Source organism: Lytechinus variegatus, chromosome 11, assembly GCF_018143015.1.
Source record: "Lytechinus variegatus isolate NC3 chromosome 11, Lvar_3.0, whole genome shotgun sequence".
NCBI lineage: Eukaryota > Metazoa > Echinodermata > Echinoidea > Temnopleuroida > Toxopneustidae > Lytechinus > Lytechinus variegatus.
This window is the reverse complement of record NC_054750.1, coordinates 3,766,002-3,790,520: the sequence shown is the minus strand read 5'-3', so window position 1 is coordinate 3,790,520 and position 24,519 is coordinate 3,766,002. Positions and strand designations below refer to the sequence as shown.

At 36.6% G+C, this 24,519-nt stretch overlaps 1 protein-coding gene across 1 annotated transcript; it reads right to left on the bottom strand.

Annotated features, from left to right (window-relative positions):
- Positions 1-964: 964 nt before the first annotated feature.
- On the bottom strand, positions 965-24,519 carry LOC121423913 (growth/differentiation factor 8-like). The gene is given in 3 exon segments (XM_041619462.1): positions 965-3,435; positions 23,335-24,370; positions 24,372-24,519. Coding segments are annotated over 3 exon segments (1,815 nt in total). The 5' UTR covers positions 24,402-24,519; the 3' UTR covers positions 965-2,686.

Here is a 24,519-nt window from a genome sequence, read left to right as displayed (position 1 = left end):
ACAAAATAATCACTACACTTGCTATTTAATGCCAACACCACTGTATGTAGGACTAAACACGAAAGAACCATTTCACTAATTATAGTCGACTTGCATTGCATACACGTATATTCTTTGTATCAGGCGGGGATTAAGTATATAGGGGCCTGTGATCAATTTTAAACAGGGGGCTCTGATTTGATAACAAGCAAACTAATAGAAGAGAAAAGGATTTTCACCAAAAAATTTCAGTCATATCTCTATATTTTAGCATCTCCGCAACCAGTGGCGCAATGAGCCAATTTTTTGAGGGGGTCAGATATATTGTATGAAGAAAATTTTGTAAAATGTTTTGATTGAGCAAAGTGAACGGCAAACATTTTGACATTTTTTTTTTCATTACAAAAATCCGATTTTGTGATAGACTTTGACCCAATATTCACAATATTTCCCTTTTCTCTTTTTTTTTCTTAGTTGTGATTTATTTTTTGGAGGGGGGATGAGTCCATGGCACCATGGATGATAGGTCCATGATGGCACTCAGCCCCCCCCCCTACGCTAATGCCAGTACCACTAGCACCGCGCTTACAAGGGACATGGTTAAGTCGACATGAAGAGGGGTACAATAATCATTTAAATAAGTATCAATAATTATCGCAGTGTGTAAGGTACGTTTGAAAAATGAAACACGAAACAATAATTGTTTCTCTTTACACAGAGTCACATATAATGTGATTATATCGACAATAATTATGAATAAGTACATTTTTCAACACATTCATTGTGTTTATACAGCAGAAGCCGTGTTCATAAAATCATTAATCAATGCGACAATTATACTTGCATAGATAATATAATTTTGAAAGATTTCCATATCGTGGCAGAATAGTCACATAGTCACAGTCCGTATTATTCCGGATATATCTTTACAATCAGTATGAACACTCAATATTCACTCTGTTCACATTTTCTTTTTCAAATCGTGTCCACACCGTTGTCCATATTTGTTCACATTGTTTTCCTGTAGTGTCGCATTGTTCTGCAATCGTATTCATATCGTTTTGCAAGCGCGTTCACATTGTTTTTCAATCGTAAGGAAAACTTAAAGTTCAACTTTTCGCTATTTTCAACCAACAGATGAACTATCATGATCAATTACCAATCGTTTTCACATAATTTCCAACTGTGCTTTCTGGTATGTTCAGACTGCATGCAACTGTGCCCCACTGTTTCTACACTGTGCGACACCTTTCTCTTAACTCTGCCCCATCACCGAAACACATCACACTATAACATACCACATCTAAGACATTACGAGACTGTGATTCTTACAATGAATTACACTCTCCAGGTATCCAAGTCTGTGACCTCACCACCTTACGTCACAAAATTAATCGTTCAATTCCTCCAATTCAGTAGCATATTTTATTTTTGTTTCGGGGAAAGTACCTCGTTATTTAGTCATTATGGGTAAGGAACATAATCCCATGAAAAATATAACGATAGGAACATTCATTGTGTAATAATAAGGTGATCAGGTAAAGGAAAAGCTGGAAAGATAAATTGCCATTAGGAGCACCCACACGGAAATGACTACTCGCTTTATTTTTCCTTAAAAACCCACTGGAATGGAAAGTATACAATTATATGTAACCATGGTAACTCTGAAAGGTACAAGAGATAAAAGATTATCATTACCAAAGGATATATGGCAAGGTCTGATGATATTGAGGAACTTCAAGGGGTCATTTTAGATTTCCCTGTTAATAGGAACTGATGGTACCCTCAAGAAAATTAGTTATCTAAGAAATGTTGAGTATTCTGGAAAGAATTGGTTTGAAATAAATTCCCAGAGCACTTAAATAATTATTTGCTCCTTTTCATGAAAGACTGAAATTAATATCTTCATAACACTCTCTCCCTATAGCACACATAGCTCCGCAGTGATTACATTCCTGTTTAAATGCTGGCCTTTGGTAATAATAAGCCAACAACATTGCTGCTTTATCTTGGTACAGGCCTTTAGTGGTACAACTAAGATAGTTGCTTGCCTTACAAGTTTCAAGGAGGGTAGGAGATTTTCCATACATTTTACTGCACCAATAAATTCACCCAAGTTAATCAAGGAATATGGCAACCACTGAGAAAAATGCAACATAAAATGGCTTTAAACATTAGCATTCAAATTCGATTGTGTAAATTTGATACACATATTCCCTCGACATAATCTACTATGCTTAAAGCAGGTAGTCCCTCGCGGCATCCGTAACAATAGAACGTTCCTATTCGTACTATTGGATACAGATAGGAAACTGAGCTCACCTTAACGTGCCTATAATTCAAAACGTTTCCATTTCTTAAGAAATGACTTTTAATACGAACTTGGACAAAAGTACATATTAGAAATCGCAACCAAATGTTTTACATGCTTTACATGAATATCAACAGAACTCGTACCAAACTGAATAAGCAATTAGATTCAAGTTCCATATGCAGTGAAGTTACACGACCAGCGGGATTTGTACCGAGGCTCGAACAATCCCTGCTCAGAGTAGAGAAGAAGGGTATCTCTCTGCTCGCTCGGAAGCTATCGGTGCAGTCATGTATTCAATGCCAAACTTTCTCATACAGTATAAGCACCGCATTTGCATTTTAGGACCTTACACTTAAAGGAACACAGCACTGTCGACGGAAATGGATAGCGCCCTCACGAACAGCCACAGCTAAGGATCTTCATTTCTGGCATGTCCACGGTGTAGAATTGGCCATCTTCGTTCATATAGATCATGGAAAGCGTCCCCGAGCTTCTGGGCGCACAACAAGGTCTTGGAATGTTGTATTCAGGTTTTTTCGATCTCGCCGTGTGCATGATGCTCGTGTGCGTCAGTGACGGGCTGTTAAAGCTTGCGCACGATCCCCGACAGTAATTGGCGTTGAAACCACGCGGAGAAATCACCCAGTCCCATCCTAGGTCTTGGAATTCAACGCGGAATATTTGACGGCAACATTCGGTGGTGTTGGCGTCGCAATTGACGTTCCGTCGCCGTCGCGACGTCGTTTCCTCTGCGACGCGAACGACGATGAATGGCCGGTAGCTTTCTTCGGCCGCGAAAGGTAAAATGTCGTTAGAGTCACACGTTGGACACGTGATCTTCACCACCTGATCAAGGCGGGAATGAGAGCGCCATCTACGTACAGTGTGTTTGATGTCGACTGTGATCCATCCCGCAGGTTGTGAGGCTGGAACCTGGTGATTTAAGATTGGTCTACTAGTCCTCAATCCATGTCCTGATAATTGTGAGATTATCAAGGTATGATTTGTGGGAGAGGTGGATGAACTCTGACCGTTCCAGTACAACCAGATTTCTGCTGAAGCGATTCTTGATCGAACTATTCCCGATATATCGAACTCAAAGCATGACGATGCCATAGAAGTCATGGGACATGGCGGTGCTTCTGTGATGTAAGTGAAGGAGAAAAGAAAAAAAAACTTGGTTACCAAACTGACAATATTAAATGGTTAAAGGTATACATTCCCTGGATTAAAGAGAGTGCTGTTAGACGGTTTTGTAGTTATTTTCAGTTCAGTATTTTTTTTGCGTGCTGTACTCGCCGCCATGTTGCTTACGAAAATCACTGACGTAATTCCATGCAGCTGTTAATCATCAGCCAGTTGTGTAGCACATGCACACATGCAAAATGATGATAATAATGAAAACAATGATAATAATAGTCAGTTTTTATACCACAAAATGTGAATGTGTCTCTGTGCGCTCCAGAAAATAAGCAATAAAGAGTTCACTTTATTGAATCGATACATACTGAAGTAAATTTCAAGAGCCATTTTGAATTTGTCAACTGGTTCAATATTATTGTTTAAAGGAAATTTGGAAGTTTGCCTCATAAAGCACAGCTACATGAGTCGATAAACGTTCACCATATGTTTTTATTGATATTGAAGAAACGATTAATACATTTTTACAGTGTGAACGAAGATATTAAAGAATAGAGGAGCCAGTACTTCATTGTACTAGTTAGAACATTTCAAATTGTCTTCGAAAATGGACTGGTACACATACGCTGCGCTGCTTTTGGCGACATCAGTGTTGGCCTAAACATATGCTTACGTCACAGCAGAAGGAGGCGGAGCCAACCTGCCAGGATCATCGAACAGCAGCCGAAGCAGGTACGCGAACTGAGAATCGTCAAAATTCGGACATTCATAACATGGCATCTGCGTAAGCGTCATAATAACGTTTGTGTCAATAATTGGCAGCAGCTGGCACCGCGTGCAGCGCGTACGTTTATCCAACGGCACTTTCTTGTAATCCTGGAACATGCACATATAAAAAAAAGATGTACTGAACTATGATCATCATCATCAAGTCTTCCGTTTATCATATACATTGCAGCTCACAAAATTATTTTCAACTAGGGAAATGAGACCATGTAGGCCTATGTGTTGGGTGCAGTATCGCATTGATATTACACATGTATCAAATGAAAGAATGTTGATGCGGGCTTGCGGCATGTAAGAAATTATTTCACTTGCATTGACGAAGGTTTTTGTTGCATAGTTGGTTCTTTTTATTATTTTGGTTATTTTTCCTCATCTTTGTGTCTCAAATTCCCTTAAAAAAACCTTTAAATGGTCGAAAGCTTTGTAATAGGAGAGTGAACCTATTGGCTATCCATAGTTACTTAACTCACTAATTTAGACCAGAGTTTATATCAAACCCGAGTTCAGAATAATGGTCATACCATTCCCTCAAGCGCATCTAACATTTTCTGAACCTATTGGCCCGTAATGTGTTCAAAAGCGCTGTATATTTACAAAGACATCGTAAAAACAGTAAAGGTTATTATTATTTAATTTCTAAGATAAGTCTAAATTTGGGGTGAAATATCCTTAAGTCCCCCCCCCCCAATAAATTAAGCGTCTTACAGTAAACCATGATAAGTTATGGTTGAAAGTCTTGCAGAAATTTACGGTATTTTTTTTATATTTTTAATGTTAGTACTATAGTATTGTTATTATTACTATTATCATCATTATTATCATTATTACTGAATATTATTATCACCATCATCATCCTCACTATTACTAGTAATAGTATTATTATCATTATCATCACCATCATCGTCAGTAAAGTACATTATGTCTTGTCAAATTACTACATGACTGTCCACCGTATAGATAGTAGTGATTTTTGTATTTTGTCATCACCGTGGCAATTGAATTAATTGCGACTTTTGTAAATTTCTGCGATATTTTCACAGAAAAAAAAATGTGACGAAAAATTGCGATTTCTCCACTGACAGTTACTGTTGAATTCTAAGTCTAGTTCAAATTAAGGTTAGTAATGACAAAAGAAAAAGAGAGATAGATTACTCTAAACACAACAAAAGTGCAATTTAGATTATTCGAGAGGCGTAAGTAAATATTGATAAGACACCTTTGAGTGACAGGTTGTGTAATAAATCCTTTAATCAAACAGAGATCATTAGATTGGCTACCTATCAATAATCTTCTAAAAATGCATTCAATCTTCGTCACCTGTTCAATTTAGACCAATTTCACACTCCAGTGCCCTGTAACACACAGGGTAGCGATTAATCGTAAGCTTGATATTCACGATTGATTGTAGACTGTCAATGCAATCAATCGTAGAAAAATTATCCACAATCATTGCTACGATTTGTGTCAGGGGCCTATTGTCAAGCACATTGAATTTCGTCATTTTCATTTATTCAAAATTCAAGTAGGCTTTATGTGTTCTTACAGTATTCAGTAAATGCTATGTCGGGGTAATATCACTTAAAATGCAATCACAATAGCAAATCAATTAAATTTGAAAAAAAAGAGCTGCGATTGAACTAATACCAATACTGGGCCGGCCCCGTCTTACAAAGAGTTACGATTGATCCAATCAGTCTCAACTGTATGGAAATCCATCTATACACACATCCCGATGCAAATGGGGTGTATGATACATGCGTACACTGCAAAAACTCTGTTGTTGATTTAACACCAGCCCGGGATCTATATATGTCCACACCAGAGAAGTGTTAAACAACACCAGTTTCGTTTTGGTCAAACACCAATTATCACAGCATCGGTTTGAATCCAAACTGGTGTAATTTCAATACTTCTCTGGTGTGGACATATATAGACTCCGGGCTTGTGTTAAATCAACACCGGGGTTTTTGCAGTGTACACCTCGCAAAATTGTACACTGTACACCCCTAGCTGATAGACGTATATGGTATAGATTAAGTTGATTTGTGATAGAAGATTACCCGAAATAACAATGCACTAACGCATTTCACTTTACCTGAGTGAAATCATTTTTTTTTGCAGTGTACGCATGTATCAAACCAATTATCACAGCATCGGTTTGAATCCAAACTGGTGTAATTTCAATACTTCTCTGGTGCGGACATATATAGATTCCGGGCTTGTGTTAAATCAACACCGGGGTTTTTGCAGTGTACACCTCGCAAAACCATTGAGGTGCAAGTTAGCTCTTATGTGAGAGCCCGTGTCTGTTTTTCACCCCTGTACTATTTGCGTGCACCCCACCAGCCTTGCTGATAGACGTATATGGTATAGATTAAGTTGATTTGTGATAGAAGATTACCCGAAATAACAATGCACTAACGCATTTCACTTTACCTGAGTGAAATCATTTTTTTAATATTTATGTGATGATGATGATTGTTTCAAAAACACATTTGATTACGTATACATTTGGAATAGAGCTATAGTTGAACAGTAAATAGAGCTATAGTTGAACCACAACTATAAGCACAAGTGAAAAAAAAGAATCGGATCATATCGCTAGGGACCTCATCCGCTCTCAGCGCTTCTCGCTGGCAGAGTTGGAACATGGAGTTCTATGGTTGGAAGAATCTTGACTACAGATAAAACGAGGTGAGTTCGAGTCCCAACCAACATGACCAAGGTAACTAAAAAAATCGATACAGAATGTTAATGGACCGGAAGTCTCGACAATCTTTTTGTGGGGGTACATTATACACCCTGAATGGTAGACGTGTACACCCTCTAAGGTGCAGACACCAAAAATAGGGGTGCACACTGTACACCCCTATTCGGGTTGCACGTGTGCACCCCTATAGGGGTACTCGTATAGGGACAAGCCTGTGCATCCCTAGGGGTGTAAAATTGAACCTGAATTTCTTAGTGTGTACCATAATTTTTCTACAGCAAATTTGCACAATCTCCTAAGTAAACAAAAAGAATCACACTAAATTCCATGAGAATGACGAATGTATGATTATGCACAATATCAAAAAAATATTTTGACGTTGCTGGCCGTCCGTAGCTGTGATTGATCGGATCAATCGAAACTCATTGTAAGACGGGACCCTGGTCATTTGCAGAAGTTTTCCTAAGAGGTGATATCTAAAATGTTTGTCATAAACCAGGGAGGGAAGCGACCGATTGGACTACGAATGGCCAGGGTTTCGTTCTTGCTTTAATTCAAAATGAGGAAATCTATAGCACAAAAATGTAACATGCAATAATGGAGCATTTTCCACAACTTGGCCTTTTAAAATTTGTACACGGACCTTGCTTCAGTCATGGACCTGAAGGTCCATGCTCCATCGCAGTCATGGCAGTTGCATAAATCTGGACGAGCATTCAGTGGGGGCTGTAGCTATACTATCTGGCACAAATTTCCTGAACTAATATTGATCCACAACATCTACAAACATGTAGGCCCTACTCATGTTGTTTTTCCCCCTTGAAGGTATATCTGAAATTATTGTAAAATAATGCAATCTAAGCGAGGGAGCAAAGCAACTGATCACTAGGTCGCCTTTTGTTTGTTTTGACTAATAATTGAGGTTCTGATGAACTAAAAAAATAATTATTTGTGAATAGTATTTCCCATCTGTGCAAAAATAACAATAATAAAAATAAAAAATAAAAACAATAATCAATGATAATGCGAATAATAATAATTAGAAAAATAAAGAATGACGATGATTGAACATCTTCATGGACTAGAAGGACATACCCAACATTCTTTGTGTCATTATGTCATGACGAATCCTTGTAATTAACCCAATATACTTTACGAAGAAATCAATTCCAAATCACTATATTTATTTTGGATTGGAACAGTGTTAAATCAAGAAACGCAAAGTCCATGATGACAATATCAATTGTCCTCAGTTATCTTGTCACCAAACACAGCTGATCTTTGCTCTTAAAATAGATCGCTTTCGAGTGAGTAATCCCACATGCCATTGTTTTAAGGGATAGCTTTTTTAATCACCGAACTGGGGCATGAAAAGAAGAACACATCATGAAAGCAAACATATATGTATCATTTGCAGGTGTAGTTCATCTTGTTGTCTTAAAGTAGTGAACGTTCAGGGCATAGTTTCGATTCGGTTCAAGTCAGACATTGCTGTTATTATTCACTATCATATTGTCATTATCATCCTAGAAATGTCACTATGACTACTACTACTAGTACTACTACTACTGGTGCTACTACTGAGTACAGTATAATAATGGAAAATAATTATAATGCTACTACTAATGATGATGGTAATAATAATAATGATGATATTAATATTAATGATAATTATGACAATAATAATTATAGTAATAACAATAACTTTAACAATAATAATTTTAATAATCATGATAATAATAATAATGAAAATAATAATAATAATAATTTGCAGATGAACGTTCTATCAATAGATACTCCTAATTTATTCAGAAATTTATATATAGTTTGGTTTGTTTTACCTATCTGAACGATTGACTTATTACCAAAAGGTTTTTCACCCGAAATAATATAGGCCTAATGCCAATAAATTAAGGTAGGTCAAACATGTTTGATTATGATAATGATTAATGTTATCACATTAATGCAAATATCTTTCATAGTCCTTGTCCCATTCTCCATACTAATATCTGTTAACAATCTTGACATCCAGCATGTTCAGGTGACATTGTTGCATTGTTAAGAACAGAAATGTAGAGATTATGATAGTCACAGTATGGGAAGCATAAAAGTAACAACCTAAAAAGTGAGCAGTTTTATTACAATGGATTCAGAGCTAAAGCATCAACCTAAACTAAAAATCTAAAAAAAAAAAAAAAAAAAGCGATCCCCATAATACAAACCTCCAATTATCGACGTTCTATCATAATTTACTCACAGATACTACTACTTTAATAATGACACATTGGTGACTCTTTATTCATTTGAAAATAATATGAAGAAAGAAGGCAAAAAAAGTCAATTGGCAAAACAAATGTAATTACACCAGTGGTGCAATAATGATAAAAGGACAAGAAAAACTGACATAAGAATTACTACTTTATGATAACTGTGACAGTAAAGATCATGATTATAAACATCTTGAACAAAGAAGATAAAAAAAATAATAATAAATTTAAACGATTCGTAGAAAACTTGATAAAAATGGGAGTTGGACTAATTTGCCTTTCATTCACTTACTTTTACGCACTTTCTCATAAGATTATTTGGTTTATGTAGACCTAAAATTCATCTAATCCTATATAAATTGGTGTTAGACCGAGTGGATCATAAGCGGTGATTAGGTGAGTTCTTTTTGTCATTTTTTTTTTAAATCGAGGGGGAAGGGGACACGCACATCGCCCCCCCCCCCTCGATTGCCGTACGTGAAGTGGATGTAAGACAAAAAGCGTTATAAGCATGTTAAAATAAAGATTTTTTTTATATGTGTTTAAACCTTTTAGACTAGAATGAAAATAATGGAATAGTTTGCCTGTTGATATGAAAAATAGAAAAAGTCTTTCCGTTCAATTGGCTTTCCCAAACTTTCTTACTGGAAAGGTTATGATTATTTTCCCTCAATATGTTAAGAACTTTCTTACATTTAAGTTGACGACCTACTCATTAATGTTGAGCATGTGCATGTGTGGGTAGGTGTGCGTGTATATGTGTTTGTAAATAGTTTCCAGTCTAGCAGTTTAGCATTTTTACCTTATAAAAACTTTTTTCTCTCTCTCTCTCTTGTATTTTATATTTCCTATATTTTATGTTATTAAATCATGTTAAGTATTCCTGGGCCCCGCTCACGTACCTTACTTTTAACATGTTTAAAAGGGCCTTAAAACCAAACCGTATAGCATGTCTATGCTGTAGTCCAATTGATACGTGTTTATGTACTCATATGCAATGTATGTATATTAATTTTTTTATTATAATGTGATGTTTTGGAGGGTTTTATATAAATAAACTTGAATTTGAACTAGCTGGAAATTAGTCAGTATGTCCAGCCATCCCAAAACCGACAATACTTAGGCAGGGAAGTGGAAATAGCTATAACAATAATTTGGTCTTCAAATAGTAAAATTAGAAAATTAGCCGAAACCATTAGACAAAATGGTTAGTAGACCAAGATTAGACCACGTGGGATTGGAACAAACTGAACGTAGACCAAATGGTTGTAGACCAATTCAGTGCATTCAGAGACCAAGTGGCAATTTACATTTTTATATACTAAACTTTGCCAACGTTCAAAGTTTGATGCACTCCAAAAGGGAGTACACTCCTATTTATAGGAGAACATCTGATCGGAAGGTTAGGCATTGACCTTCAAAATAACTTGGCTAAATTCCTATCAAAATATTGATTTTGGGTTAATGGTGGAATCACCCCCGTCAAACGTCCGTTGAAAGCTGCCAAATATGTAGGAAGAAAGTGGCCAATACAGAGGATGACAGAGAGATAATAAAGCCTATTCTTGTAAAAGATGTATTTCATGCCAAAATGGATACCTTTTCGTCAAGGATGTGTTACAAAGCTCTTTTAAATGACAAGGGAAATTTATTAACGTCATGAGAGGGGGAATAAATAAATATAATTATGTAAAATAACATATGTTTACTTTCTTATTAAGATATTATCTGATTTGGGAGCGAATTAAAGATATAGGAGAACGTGGATCCAGTTAAAATAGTATTTCAGAGTGGAATTTTAAAATCTCTTTAGCTATGTATTGGAAAAGAAAAAAAATAATGTGGTTCTATGATCAACTCAATTCATGTTTGACCCCCCAAAAAAAATCGTTGTTCATTATTCATGTTTTTTTAAATCTGGAACATTGAGGTTAGTAAGGGAGTAGTAGACTTTTAATAATAACACAACCGTTCTTCTATCACACCCACACCCACGACCTCGCGCACACATGCACGTAGAACGCATAATTCAGCTCTATTTCTGCGCTCTAAAGATCTTAATTATTATTCGTGTTCCAACAGAGCATCCAAAGTTCAACCTTTGGTAATCTCTTTTCGTCCGCCCAGAGAGGAACAACAATTTTCTTTCGCACAATGTCCCAATATTTTTACAAACATAATGGACTGATGACGAAAAGGTTTGACTAGGTCACACCCTTTCACAAACAGAAAATTATAGAATAGAATTATTGGGTTTTAACTAATTCAAAAGACCTTTTCATTAAAAATCACACCAGCTCGCGTTCAAGGACGATTTGATTTTTTAATTATTTTTTAAATCTACACCGAGGAGCTAGGTTTGCCTGCATCACATCCACGGGCGGATCCAGGATTTTCCAAAAGGGGGAATTTTTGGTGATTAATGTAAGAACAAGCTAAAATAAGGGTCCTCACTAAATTGTTTTTATGTCTCTCAAAGTGGGGGGGCATGGACTGGATGTGCCCATGGCTGGATCCGCCACTTGTCTCTTATTTCTTGTCTCATTGCCCGTTATTAAAGGGACACATATTTATAGTTATAATGTCTTTTGGTGTATTTATAGGTGTATGCTTATAGGAAATCAATAAGGAAAAGATTGTCGTGAATTTGACTTGAAAAGAAATATTAATTTATGAAAGAATAAAAGACGATATGAATAGTGAGAAGCAGTATCACAACCTACCAAAACATATGATATATATCATGCTTTAAGTTTTTCTCTTTTTTGATGTCTCATTGATTTGAATGTCATATTTGGATTTTCTTATTACCGCATATGTGGTGTGATTTTGAATAAATACCCATATAGGGTTTTAAATATATATAAATAGTTGTAATGAGAGCCACTGTATATGATACGCATGCATGTGTCATCTAAAGCACCCAATGAGTTTTATATTTTCAATGGGAATCCACATTTTACAAGCATTGCATTTAGTGGACCCCTTTATATCCATACGCACTATTTAATACTGCTTTTCTCTCAACTGTAAATCTTATATTTTTATCCCATTTATTTTACTTTGTATTATGTTTGAATGGAAATGAAATAAAGAGATGAATAGGAAAAAAGAGTAGAAAATGAAGCTAGAAGAGGAGAAGAGAGAATACTGTATATTTTGTGTACTTGTATTTCGTTATCTAAAGTAGATATCAATAGGGCGGCCTCAGTGTATTTTTTTTTATTTATTTTTTTAGTGGAAGAAGGGGAAGGGGGGGCTAGACGACCCAGAGGTGACATCATCATTCTCAGGGGAGCGTTTCATGAAAGGACCTTTCGGACGTTTTAACCGAAATGTACCGTTTTATCCGACAGGTTACTATAGTAACTGTGCTTCTCAGCCAATTAAATATCAAGAAAAGTGGTCAGATCTGACAACTCGTTAGACAAGGCAAGGTGTCAGTTAATATATATATATAGAGAGAGAGGAAAAATGACTACGAAGTGGTCGTTGCTCCTTGCTTCTCCATTTAATCAAGCTTTCGATCAATGCATGATCTTCCTCAGGACTATAAATATATAAACAAAGTACAAATACAATACAATAATATAATAATACAATATGATAGCTTCTAAAATAATCTAAACATGCTTCACGGTTACTTATAATTATTAATTATTTTACACTATATAAACAAGAGAACATATTATATGATATAAAAAGACTTATTTTGACAATTGCCAGATGAAGATATATATTTATAGAAAGAGATATTAATTTTATGTAATTATATTACTACAATTGTCATATATATATATATATATACAGAGATTTATTATAAATGTATACACGTGTAGGAGTCAACATATATGAGGAATTATAAACAAGAGAACATATTATAAAAGGACTTATTTTGACAAATGCCAGATAAAGATATATATTTATAGAAAGAGATATTTATGTAATTATATATAGATTTGTTATAAATGTATACATGTATAGATGCCAACATATCTAAGGAAATGCAGACAGAAAACATGTTATATGATAAGAGACTTAATATGTTCTCTTGTTTATATAGTGCAAAATAATTAATAATTATAAGTAACCGTGAAGCATGTTTAGATTATTTTAGAGGCCATCATATTGTATTATTATATTATTGTATTGTATTTGTACTTTGTTTATATATTTATAGTCCTGAGGAAGATCATGCATTGATCGAAAGCTTGATTAAATGGAGAAGCAAGGAGCAACGACCACTTCGTAGTCATTTTTTCCTCTATATTGACCCTCACCACTATGAATGACCACCAGTGTTACGAGGCTTTTGGAAAATTTCTTCCGCTATATATATATGTACTGTATGTACTGTATAAATATATATTAATTGACACCTTGGCCAACTATTATTTCAAAATTGCACGTACATTATGTTTCCTATCTTAACTTAGCTCTTTACTTATAATAAGGAGAACTATTTCACTGATTGATCCCAGTCGTTTATGATTGAGCTTGCAAAATTAAATTAACGTACTGTACTTGTCATAATTGACTATCTCTCATGTCTATGGCTATATCTCATACTACTTTATACCAGGGTTTAAATCAAAACTGAGTTCAGAATACGAGCTTGTATGGCTGGTCAACTGTACTCTCTAATATCATGTACCTAATGGAATATGCATTACTCGTCATGAAGGTGACATTATGGTAACCGAAATTAATCTGAAATTAATGGAGAGCAAAGATGCATTTTCAGCATTTAAACCCGTATCTTTGAGTAGCCCCTTCGAAGAAAAGCAACCTGATGTGAATCATGATTTATTTATTCATCCCTTTATTTTCCTATCTAGGTCAGGTCATGCAGGGAACAAAACCAGGAGAGAATTTATCCTTTTATTAATTTTCACTATTTCAATATTTCTATTTGAACTCTAAAATATCTAAATATCAGTTTTGAGCAAAACAGAACTTTATTAATGTTTGAGCGATGAACCGTGACAAGATTGAGCTTTTGGAATCCGTGCAAAATAATATTTGTTTAAAATTTCAAAAGCCAGGTTACAGTTTTGTGATATCATTCATGTTTTTTACCAGACCAAGACGTTTGAAACTTTTGAACCAGAAAGCTCTGCCCTAATTCATTAGAAGGCGGCAGCAATTTGAAGCATTAAAAAAGCATTCGCATTGTCGTGATCTTCGAAGCAGTGAGTTTTTTTACACAATCTCTGAGAAACAATATATTTATTCATCGTCTTTTCCGGAGATGCAACAAAAAAGTGTATCTAGTATTTGCAATGTTCATTTACCGACAAAACATCCTTTTGTAATCACAAAAAAAAAACGTTTCACCAGTTTGTGTCTAAATAAATTCTAATAATTAAATATATTCAATTTCCTTGGCCTGGCAATGTCTTCATCTATTGCCCATACCACTTACTTTACTGTAAAATCTGGCGCGGAATGGCGCCATTTGGGAATCAACTATATGTTTCTGGTCAAACTGACTATAGGGATTCAAGTTACTTAGACTCGGAGTAGTTTTTATCTGATTTACACCATTTAAGTCAATTTTAATCAGAATCTTAGTTATCTATCTAATCTAGAATAAATTTGACTCCTTTCCCGACTCTCAGTTACCGCCATTCCTAGTCAAAATTGGAAATAAGAGTGATAACTTGACTAGGCCTACATTCACCCAGTGATATAGATTTATATTTATTAAATTAAAAGACCTTACTGAAATAATTGCGATAGGAAAATACCCAATAGGCACATGATCAGTGACGGGGCTCTTAATTGCCTCCTCTCCCCCTCCCCATTTTTCACAACCAAGAAAAAAGGGAAAAGGAAAATGAAAGAAAAGTAATGAGAAAAGGGAGAAAGATAATTTTATTTTCTGAATATTATGTCGAAATCTAACATAAATTTGATTTTTTATAATAAAAATATCGATTTTTTTTTGCTAGCTCGCTTCGCTCCCTCGCAACTTTTTTCATATAAATTTTGCCCGATACGAAACCGACGACAGGGCAGTGCCGTCACCATTTTCTTTTGTTCAAGGGGGTGCAATTTGGGGGGAGACAAACAAGAACAAATTATTGCCCTTCTCAAAGCCCCTCCACCACCCCCACCCTACCCCCCCCCGGCCTCCGCCGACGACTTTTTGTTCGGTACTTCCGCACTCACCCCCCCCCCCCCCTCCCCCCTAGTGACGCCCCTGAGGGGAAATAATTAAAATGTAAAATACATGTATTAGGAGTATAAAGCGCTATATAAAATGTAACTATTATTATTATTATTTATCATTAATCAATCAAGCTTTGAGAAATTAAACACTGCCAGTTTTGTGGATTCGCTTGTTTTTTGCATTTACTCTTTTTTACTCTTTTCATCTCATTTGACCTTCGATATTTTTCATTCATCTGATCGAATGAATTTGAGTTCATTCGATAATGTCTGGGTGCGCTCGCGTTTCCACCTACATAGCAGCACACATTGATGTTCAGATTCTGATCGCTTGGTAATGACCTTGGAGAAAAGTAGGTTGTCTGTCCCTGCCCGGGTAGATTTACTATGAAGCCCATCGTGTCAAGGTTCGCATGTTTCCAATTACAACATAACACCGTTCCACTACGAGCTCAAGGTTTACGACGGTTCAGGTGAGAAAATGTTCCCCGATTTACGAATACAGAAAAAACAAAATCCAGAACTTCACTCCCGTAGGAATTGACAGCCTGGCTTGAAACTTTCCGTTTCTGTATCTGTTTTATGGCTCCCGTATAGGAACTCGGCATGTTCTTGCTGCTAAATGGCAAGCTGGTATATACCAAATTACAGAGGAAACATTTCCTGTCCAAGTTTATCAGGCGTAGGCCTAGTGCCTGCCCTTGTAGAAGTCAAAAATAATCCTGGGTGTTTTTATCACAGAGGAGACAATGACATGGCGGGGATTCGAACCCACAACCCATCATGGGTCCAATGCTCTAACCACTGGTCCGTGTGGTCACGTGGTCACGAGGCTTCTGCTATATACGCCCTATCATAACTACAGACTGGGGGCCTTCGTCCTTAATAACGTATAATCAAGTAAAATCAGCTAATGCTGGTTTTGTGTATTTGATTTCAAGTATATTTATGATCATGTTCCATGAATATTAATGCATCATGGAGTCTCATTAACATTTCCCTGCTTAGATATTTATAACACGTTCCCATGTACAATGCATTCATCGGTGAGCATTGTCATTCATGCCTGCGTCTGACAAGTAGTTGAGTTTGACATGTCTGAAGGTCGGACAACTTTCCTTGATTTTTATTGGCTACGAAACACTGTTTCTATGGTAATTGTCAGACTTGTTAACAAAACGTCCGCCACCCCCCCCCCCCCTCCCTGAAACGTTCCCCAAACATTCCTCACTTGCGTAGCAACTGTCGTGGGCCCTCTGTTTCAAGGAATAAATTTACTCCGCAGGGGCGCTTCAGCTATTTTGTCGCTTGACATTTATTTTTTTTTCAGATCTGACTACTTTCCTTGATTTCGATTGGTTGAGAAGCACTGTTGTATAATTGTTACTATGGTAACTGTCGGATAAAAATGGGAATAAACGCTTTACCAAATTAGTGGTTTTGAACGCTTAATGCAAATTCATGTAAATCCTTACAACGTTTATCGAAAAGAGGAGAATTCTATTATATCATATTTTTTTCTACAGTTTATTGGTATTAATACCACGAAACCAATGAAATAATATCATTCAATAGCCATATAGAATTTTATTATATTAAATATTGTTTTCTTCGGTTTATTAGTATTAATATTATGAAACCATTGAATAATACCAATAATCATAATTATTCAGTAGGCATGGAAGCGCACACAGCCATTTTAGCGTTTGAGCACGGATAATTTGACATTTATATGGTTTTGCGCTAAACAGGCCTCTCATAATTTAATAGTTTGTAAATGTTTCATTTTGTTGTCATTCATTGATTATCGTGGCCATTTTTATTAGATATTGTATATCCTCATTTAATCTACCAATTTTTTTTAAAGGATAGACAAGGAACGATACTTAAAGTGTAATCCGTAATCTTATAAATATAAAGCAAGAAAAGGTAGATAATCTGTATCTACAATGCAATGAGAAGACGGTCAAAACAGTATTTATCATGTTTTTATGCAATTAATAATCTCGCGAGGCCAACTGGTCGTCGGTACTATTATTGATATCATAAATAAATGATAATGCAAACTCAATATTGAGCACGAAAAGCAACCTATGTAATGAATTGGAATACAGCTGTTATAACAAATAAACACTCGCTTTTATAGAATAATGACATCTGTATTGTGTTGTGATCACTTCTTACAATAGACTCTCTTGTGCTCTAGAATTGGTATATCATATGGTTTCTATGCATAACAGAGATTAATAGGTTTTACCCAAAGATCATGGGGGCTTTCGGAAGATTAAAAACAACTCTTACAAACAATAATGCCTTCTGTTCTGGAACATACAAATGCTGTATTTTTCAGCGTTTAACGGTTAATATATTTTGATGGAATCCTTGTTATCTGTTAACCATTCCAGGTGATGCTGCATACAATTTGGCATTAATCTCGTGTCAAGAGACCCTGGCTGTGTCGTAATTCTACCTTTTATCTGATTTGATAAATACATCAACTTCTAATGGCGAAAGCTTTCAAATGTGGTGCTTTGTAGAGCGCATCTGTTCAAAAGAGTGTAAGAGCAAAAGAAGAGGGCGCAGATTGCAGATAAAATGAAAAACAGAAGGAAAAATACGGTCAGCAAACAAAGGTCCTGGTTTCTTGCTTTGATATCGAGTCAATTGTACATTTTTTTTCTGAGGGAAGAAAGGGTTGTTTTTCTATTTGCATTGCTCCGCTCCCCAAGCGATGGCAACCCAGTACAAAAGTTTAAAAAAGCAGAGATAATCGTCGGTAAACAGATGCGATTGTCATCTCACCTGTGTCTCGTGTGCGTGCCTGGACAAATCACACAGGTAAAGCATTAGCCCGGATCAGCTGAGATTTGGGGATTTTTTTATTATTATTATTGTCACATTTCATAGGTTACTGGGTCACTTAAGGCCTGATAATGAGATTAGTTATTCAATGACCAGAAAAATAGGCAGTTTCATCAATCATTTCAGGCCACTTAAAATTATTTTGTCACCATTCATTGTGTACGTTCTGTCTAAAGCACCAGTTTGGGTCAAATTGTTGTTTTTAATTTACTCCCCTTTTTCTTCTACTTCGTTAAAGAGTTTGAAGAAGATGGGGGGAATTTCAAGATTAAAATCATCAAAACCGCATATGCTATATATTATTCTTATAATATTATTACTATTGTATAAGTTCTGTCTAAAGCACTAGTTTGGGAGAAGTCGTGGTTTTTTTTTAAGTCTCAATTTCTCATTCTTTTTTTTGTTATGGGCTTTGAAGAAAGTGGGAAAATAGCAAAACATAATAATAGAAAATCAATAAAATGATAAATATATTATTGTAATGCTATTAGTACATTATTCAGTTTATGAATAGATCACTGCATGGGATGTAATTATTGATTCCAGAACATCGACCCGGGACCTTATCATAAAGAACTTACGATTATCATAATTATGGTAAATTTGTAATTTACAGTGTAACCACCATGCCCAAATTTGTCTATAAATCAAGGTTACTAATTTCGTAATTACTTCGCTTTTAACGATGTATTTTTGGGGGATTGTTACGTTTTTTTACACTCTACTTGTCCTATGAGCAATGGTGCAATGAGCAAACTACCGATTCAATCTCTCCATTTTGTATTGTGTAAACTTCAGAATTAGTTTACAATCATTTCAATATCTAATCCAAGAAATAGATTTTTTTTCATTAATACTCAAACATTAGCTTAGCCAAGGATACGAACGTGAGGCCATGCTTCCCACCCATTCTCATTGTTTATTAAAATATACACTTAATAAAACATTCAAAATTAAAAAATGAGTCCATTACCCCTACCTTTTGAAATGAAAATGGGGTCTGATGGGGATCGTAGTAGGTCTATTTAGGACCTGCCACTACTTCAAGTAGCTATTTTTGGCTTGATCGCTACGCTCCCTCGCGTACAAGTGCCCCTTCACTACAATACCCTATATAGGCTGAAAATGCTTCTTTCACTGGATAACATAGCATCCTCTTCACTGCAAATTGTTGTTATACACCTTGTTAAGAAATAAAAAAAAAACATGAATACCAAGCTTGAATTAAAAATGGCGGAATGCTATTATTGTTATGAAGCATCTGATGGCAAGGCCTTGTGGTGTTATATTCGATTACATCGATGCAAGAAATAAAGAAATCTCATTTTTAACGACCGTACGGATCACCTCGTGTGTTTTCCTTTCGAACAAGCTTAACGAAACACCCTCTACCAAGCTTAGTTCAAAATGCTGAATATTTTATGCGAAAATAACAAATTCTCCTTCTCGGTCGCTACACTCGGTCACTACACCCTTGTCAACCTGAAGCTGTTAAAGGGGGTAACGAGTTTGGGTCATGGGTTCGATCCCCGGCCGAGAAATGGGGACCTTCTGCACTCTTGTCAGGCGCTCGACGTGCTAGAAAAGAAAACGGGTAATAATAACGTTACGCTGTGCAGGACCCCGCTTGGAAAACAATTCACAAGAGGTGAAGTGGCTACCCTGGGTAAATAAAAAATTATCATTGTCAGTAGAAGAACAAGCAATTACAGCTCCATAAATTTCCACAAAATGTAAGTTAATTTTTCCTATACTTCGATCCCAGTTTACGATAAGTGCAGCAGTCGCTGTGTTTCCATAACTATATGGTTTGTATAACCATTGTCATGAAGCTTATCCCGTGACTGTAGTATCTTCGAATGACATGAGTCAAATGATGGGGAAATCCTTGCCATCCTTAGACAAATATCAAAGTCCAGAATGCTACCAAAGAATATTGTTACTGATCCTAGTACGTTCCGTGGCATGCACGTCGAGAAAAAAAACATACAAATTCACCAGTTGGGACCATTAAATTGAAGTTCGAACTATATTTTTGGGAAGACCTTACTTTAAAACATTTTAAAATTAATGTGGTTTTAATGGTTCATTGAAAGTTGTTTTATCCGACTATTAACGAAGCATATGATAATTGTTATAAAGTAAACAGACGACCGATGGCTTGAAGTCCTATCTGAGGGACCTGATGGGGATTAATACCATACCAAAGAGGAGCAGAAGGGTTATCAACATGGCTTCGAATCATTTCACCAGATCGCTAGACCACTGAATCTTTTACAAGTTAATAATAATAATAGTTGGATTTATATAGCGCTTTTTCCAGAGAATACAAAGCGCTGTTAATTGCATAAGACAAGTTAAGGTTTATGGTTATGTGTTTTGAGATGTTTTTTGAAGAGGTTAAGAGAAGAGAGGTTTCGAAGAGATGGAGGGAGTTTGTTCCAAAGTCGGGGGGCAAGAGATTGAAAGGAGTTGAAACCGGCCTGTTTTCTGGACTTTGAATTACATAGGAAGGAGCAGCAGTAGAACGAAGAGAGTAAGTAGATCTTTGTTGCTGAAATAATAAAGAAATGTAAGAAGGTAGTGTGGTTGACAGAGACTTATAGGTTTGAACAAGTAATAGAGAAAACTTTCACAACTTTAACAAGTTATTTAACAAGACCATATGTACATGTAGTACGTGGTCCATCTAAAAAGCAGAAAAAAAATTCCTGTGAATGTTTCATTCTCATACGAGCTTGAAAAAAAAACAGTTGTAAAACGCTTGACTGGCATCAATAAATGTGAAATTTCCGAGAAAATCTCTATCCTGGTACATTACACAGGAATGTAGTTTCTAAGGTAAAAATTTCGAGCCATGCAGGGAAAGTATAATGTGGATCGAATACTTTGCTCCAGAATGTAATGCAAGTTATAAAAGCACTTCACGTCAATAGGTAATAAAATCCTAATAAGCTGAAAAGTTTATCATTGATTGATATTTGAACAACTACAACTGCTGCAAATAACTGGGCTCTATTTAAAGGACAAGTCCACCCCCAACAAAAATTGATTTGAATAAAAAGAGAAAAATCCAACAAGCATAACACTGAAAATTCATCAAAATCGGATGTAAAATAAGAAAGTTATGACATTTTAAAGTTTTGCTTAATTTCACAAAACAGTTACATGCTTATCCCGGTCGGTATGCAAATGAGGGAAGTGATGGCATCACTCACTCACTATTTCTTTTGATTTTTTATATGAAATATGAAATATTCTAATTTTCTCCTTAATGTCCTGTGAAACAAAGTTTTATTTCTCCCTGAACATGTTGAATTACCGTTGCTTTACATTTTATGGTTCAGTCAAGTTGGTCCTTATTGTCAAATCTACAAAAATTGAAATAATATAATTCGAACAATAAAAAACAAAAGAAATAGTGCGTGAGGGACATCATCGATTCTGTCATTTGCATGAGACTAAATTGTGCATATAACTACTTTGTGAAAAATAAGCGAAACTTTAAAATGTCATAACTTTCTTATTTTACATCCGATTTTTTTGAAATTTTGAGCACTATGCTCCTCTGATTTTTCTCTGTTGATTCGAATCAACATTTTTCTGAGGTGGACTTGACCTTTAAGGGTTAATGTCTTGGAACCTTTTCTTTAAAAAAATCAAAACTAACAAATCACTTTTTGTAAATATATGTTTTGCTTACAAAGTCAGGGTACCATTTCAAGAGGACTTACAACTATGGTAACTTGGCAATCGTGGAAACTACAATTGTAACATGGCTCAGAATATAATCAAAATAATCAACTAATAATTTCTTTGCCGGTAATACAGTAATGGCAACGTGCCTCTTCATTGAACGGGGCCCAGGAGATAACTCCCTTTTCTCACTAAAACAATGAAAGCATGAAAAGTGGAGTTTGATATTGCCTTTTTAGTAAAGTGTTTTCTCATCTGCAGAAAAACTCAAGCTAATTTATTCAATGATTTAATCTCTCATGTCTAAATGAATAATTCCATCTCGATGGTTCGTGTCCAAAGTTTATATGCGCTCTGCCGATCAGACTACTATCATGATGACTATTCTGTAATCAGATAATGGATGGCAAACAACAATATTTGTGTAGATCTGTGAACAAGTTCAAGTGCAAATTTTATGACATTGTCGAAGAGTCTTCAATGATGTTCAAAGTCTATTTTGATTACACATAATGAACATAGTTCGTTTAAACTTCGTTATGTAGTCACTGCTCGAAAATGGATTTCAGGACGAGTTTTATAGTTTGTTGCAAAGTGCATCCATACGAAAACCATTTCACAATTTCACGTGATGTTTTACCAATGCTTGGAAGTTCAAAGCGTGATTCTTCCACCATTCTATTAAATCCGTTTTCAAAGAGATGATGATGGTGGTGATGATGATGGTGGTGATGATGATGATGATGGTGATGATGATGATGGTGATGATGATGATGATGGTGTTGATGATGAGGGTGATGGTGATGATGATGATGATGATGATGATGATGATGATGGTGATGACGATGATGATAATGAATGATAATGATAATGAATGATGAAGAGGAGGGGACGTGATGAGCGGGGAGGGAAAGGGGGATTAGGTGGAGAGTGTGATGGTAAGGACAATGACGGTGATGATGACGATGGTGGAGGTGATAATGGTGATGATTCACATAATCTGTATGGCACCATGAATGGATTGTTTGTTTTTACTATTAAAAGAGATTTGTCAATTTGAATGAGGCATTTCTTTTCCTGACATGAAAATAACTCAGACGATCCTCAAACTAATCGCCTAATATTGCAAAGACATCCACTGAAAGCTCAGATCCGATTAAATTTGGTTCAAATTCTGGTATCTTTCTAATGTCTTTTAATATGGATTATAACCTAATAGAATTTTGTTTTAATTTTCAATTCAACACAAATTATGATCTGTATAATCGTAAAGAATTGCTTCAATGGTAGTGTATTAAACATAGCAGGGCTCAGGAGGGGAACAACATTGACTGCCCTGTATAAGGACAATCTGATCAAATGATTGAGATCAATATTCGGATGGTTGAAATTTATGATAAACTCACCTGCTTTGGCCGTTATGATAACCCTGGTTGTCTTTCCATAATAATCCTCCGATGTATCGTAATCTTCCTCTGCATCACTGGGAACTTGATGGACATGATGCCTAACTTCCTCCTCGCCTTCAGCTATGAAAGCACCCTCGGACAGAGGCGCTGGGACGTTGATTGAACTCATGTTGACTTGAGGGGGGCGTTCCATCCGGAGTTTGTCAAGGATGCGGCGTTTGATGGATTCTATACGAAGCTGCATCAGGGCGTTGGGATCGTACTGCTCCAGGAGCTCTTCGTCGCGCTGTTTCTTGCATTTCTCACACGTCGTCTGCTTCGGGACGTCGTATTTCACAGCTCCGTCGACGTCGATTCCCCCTCCTGCTATCGGTGAGTCGTCTATGATTCTTTCCGATGGTTCATTATTCCCTTCTCCTGGTATTGCTCCAATTACATCCATTCCTCTACCCCCTCCTCCATCGGCCTCTGGAGGTAGATCAGACGACTCTTGGGTACCCTTCCCGACACCTTTGCCGGTGTTTCCAAGGGCGGCGGCTCCTGATTTATGTAATGCTCCTGTCCGCGTGTGTCCCGATGGCGATTGCCCCCTTCCTGTACTTTCTCTAGGCCCACCTCCCCACTGTTTCTCAATGATTTCTCTTGTGGAAGGTCTCACCGACGGGAATTTCGTGGAGTCAAGATGCATGGAATTGTACACTCCACTGGGGACGTCATTCCCCGACGACCGTGTCCCACCCGACACCGACTCCCTGTTGTATACCTGCCGGTGAGTGTCGACAACGACTGACGACGGCATGACTGAAGTTCCAACCCCAGAGACCAGCAACGAGCTCGAGTGGCCATCAGATCGGACGCCGTCAACCAGGGGGTCGTCTACCGCCACAACCCTGCGGTCCCGATGCAGCGTTACCTGCGTGGTGGGACAGCACCACACCAGCATCGCAAAGGCAAGCAGGACAGCGTTCCCTTGCAGAAAATACAGACCCGACAGGTTTGTCATGTTGTCAGACTCCTCGACAAATATTATTCGGGGGCGATATCACCAAGATGACCCGGGACATGAAACGCAGGTGTGGATGTGCTCCTCGGTCAGTGGGCTGGGACTCTACAGTGAAGCAGCAGAGTGAGCGGTGTCGAGTTGTTTTTCAGCTGACGAGGGGCGAGCTCGACGCACTGCAC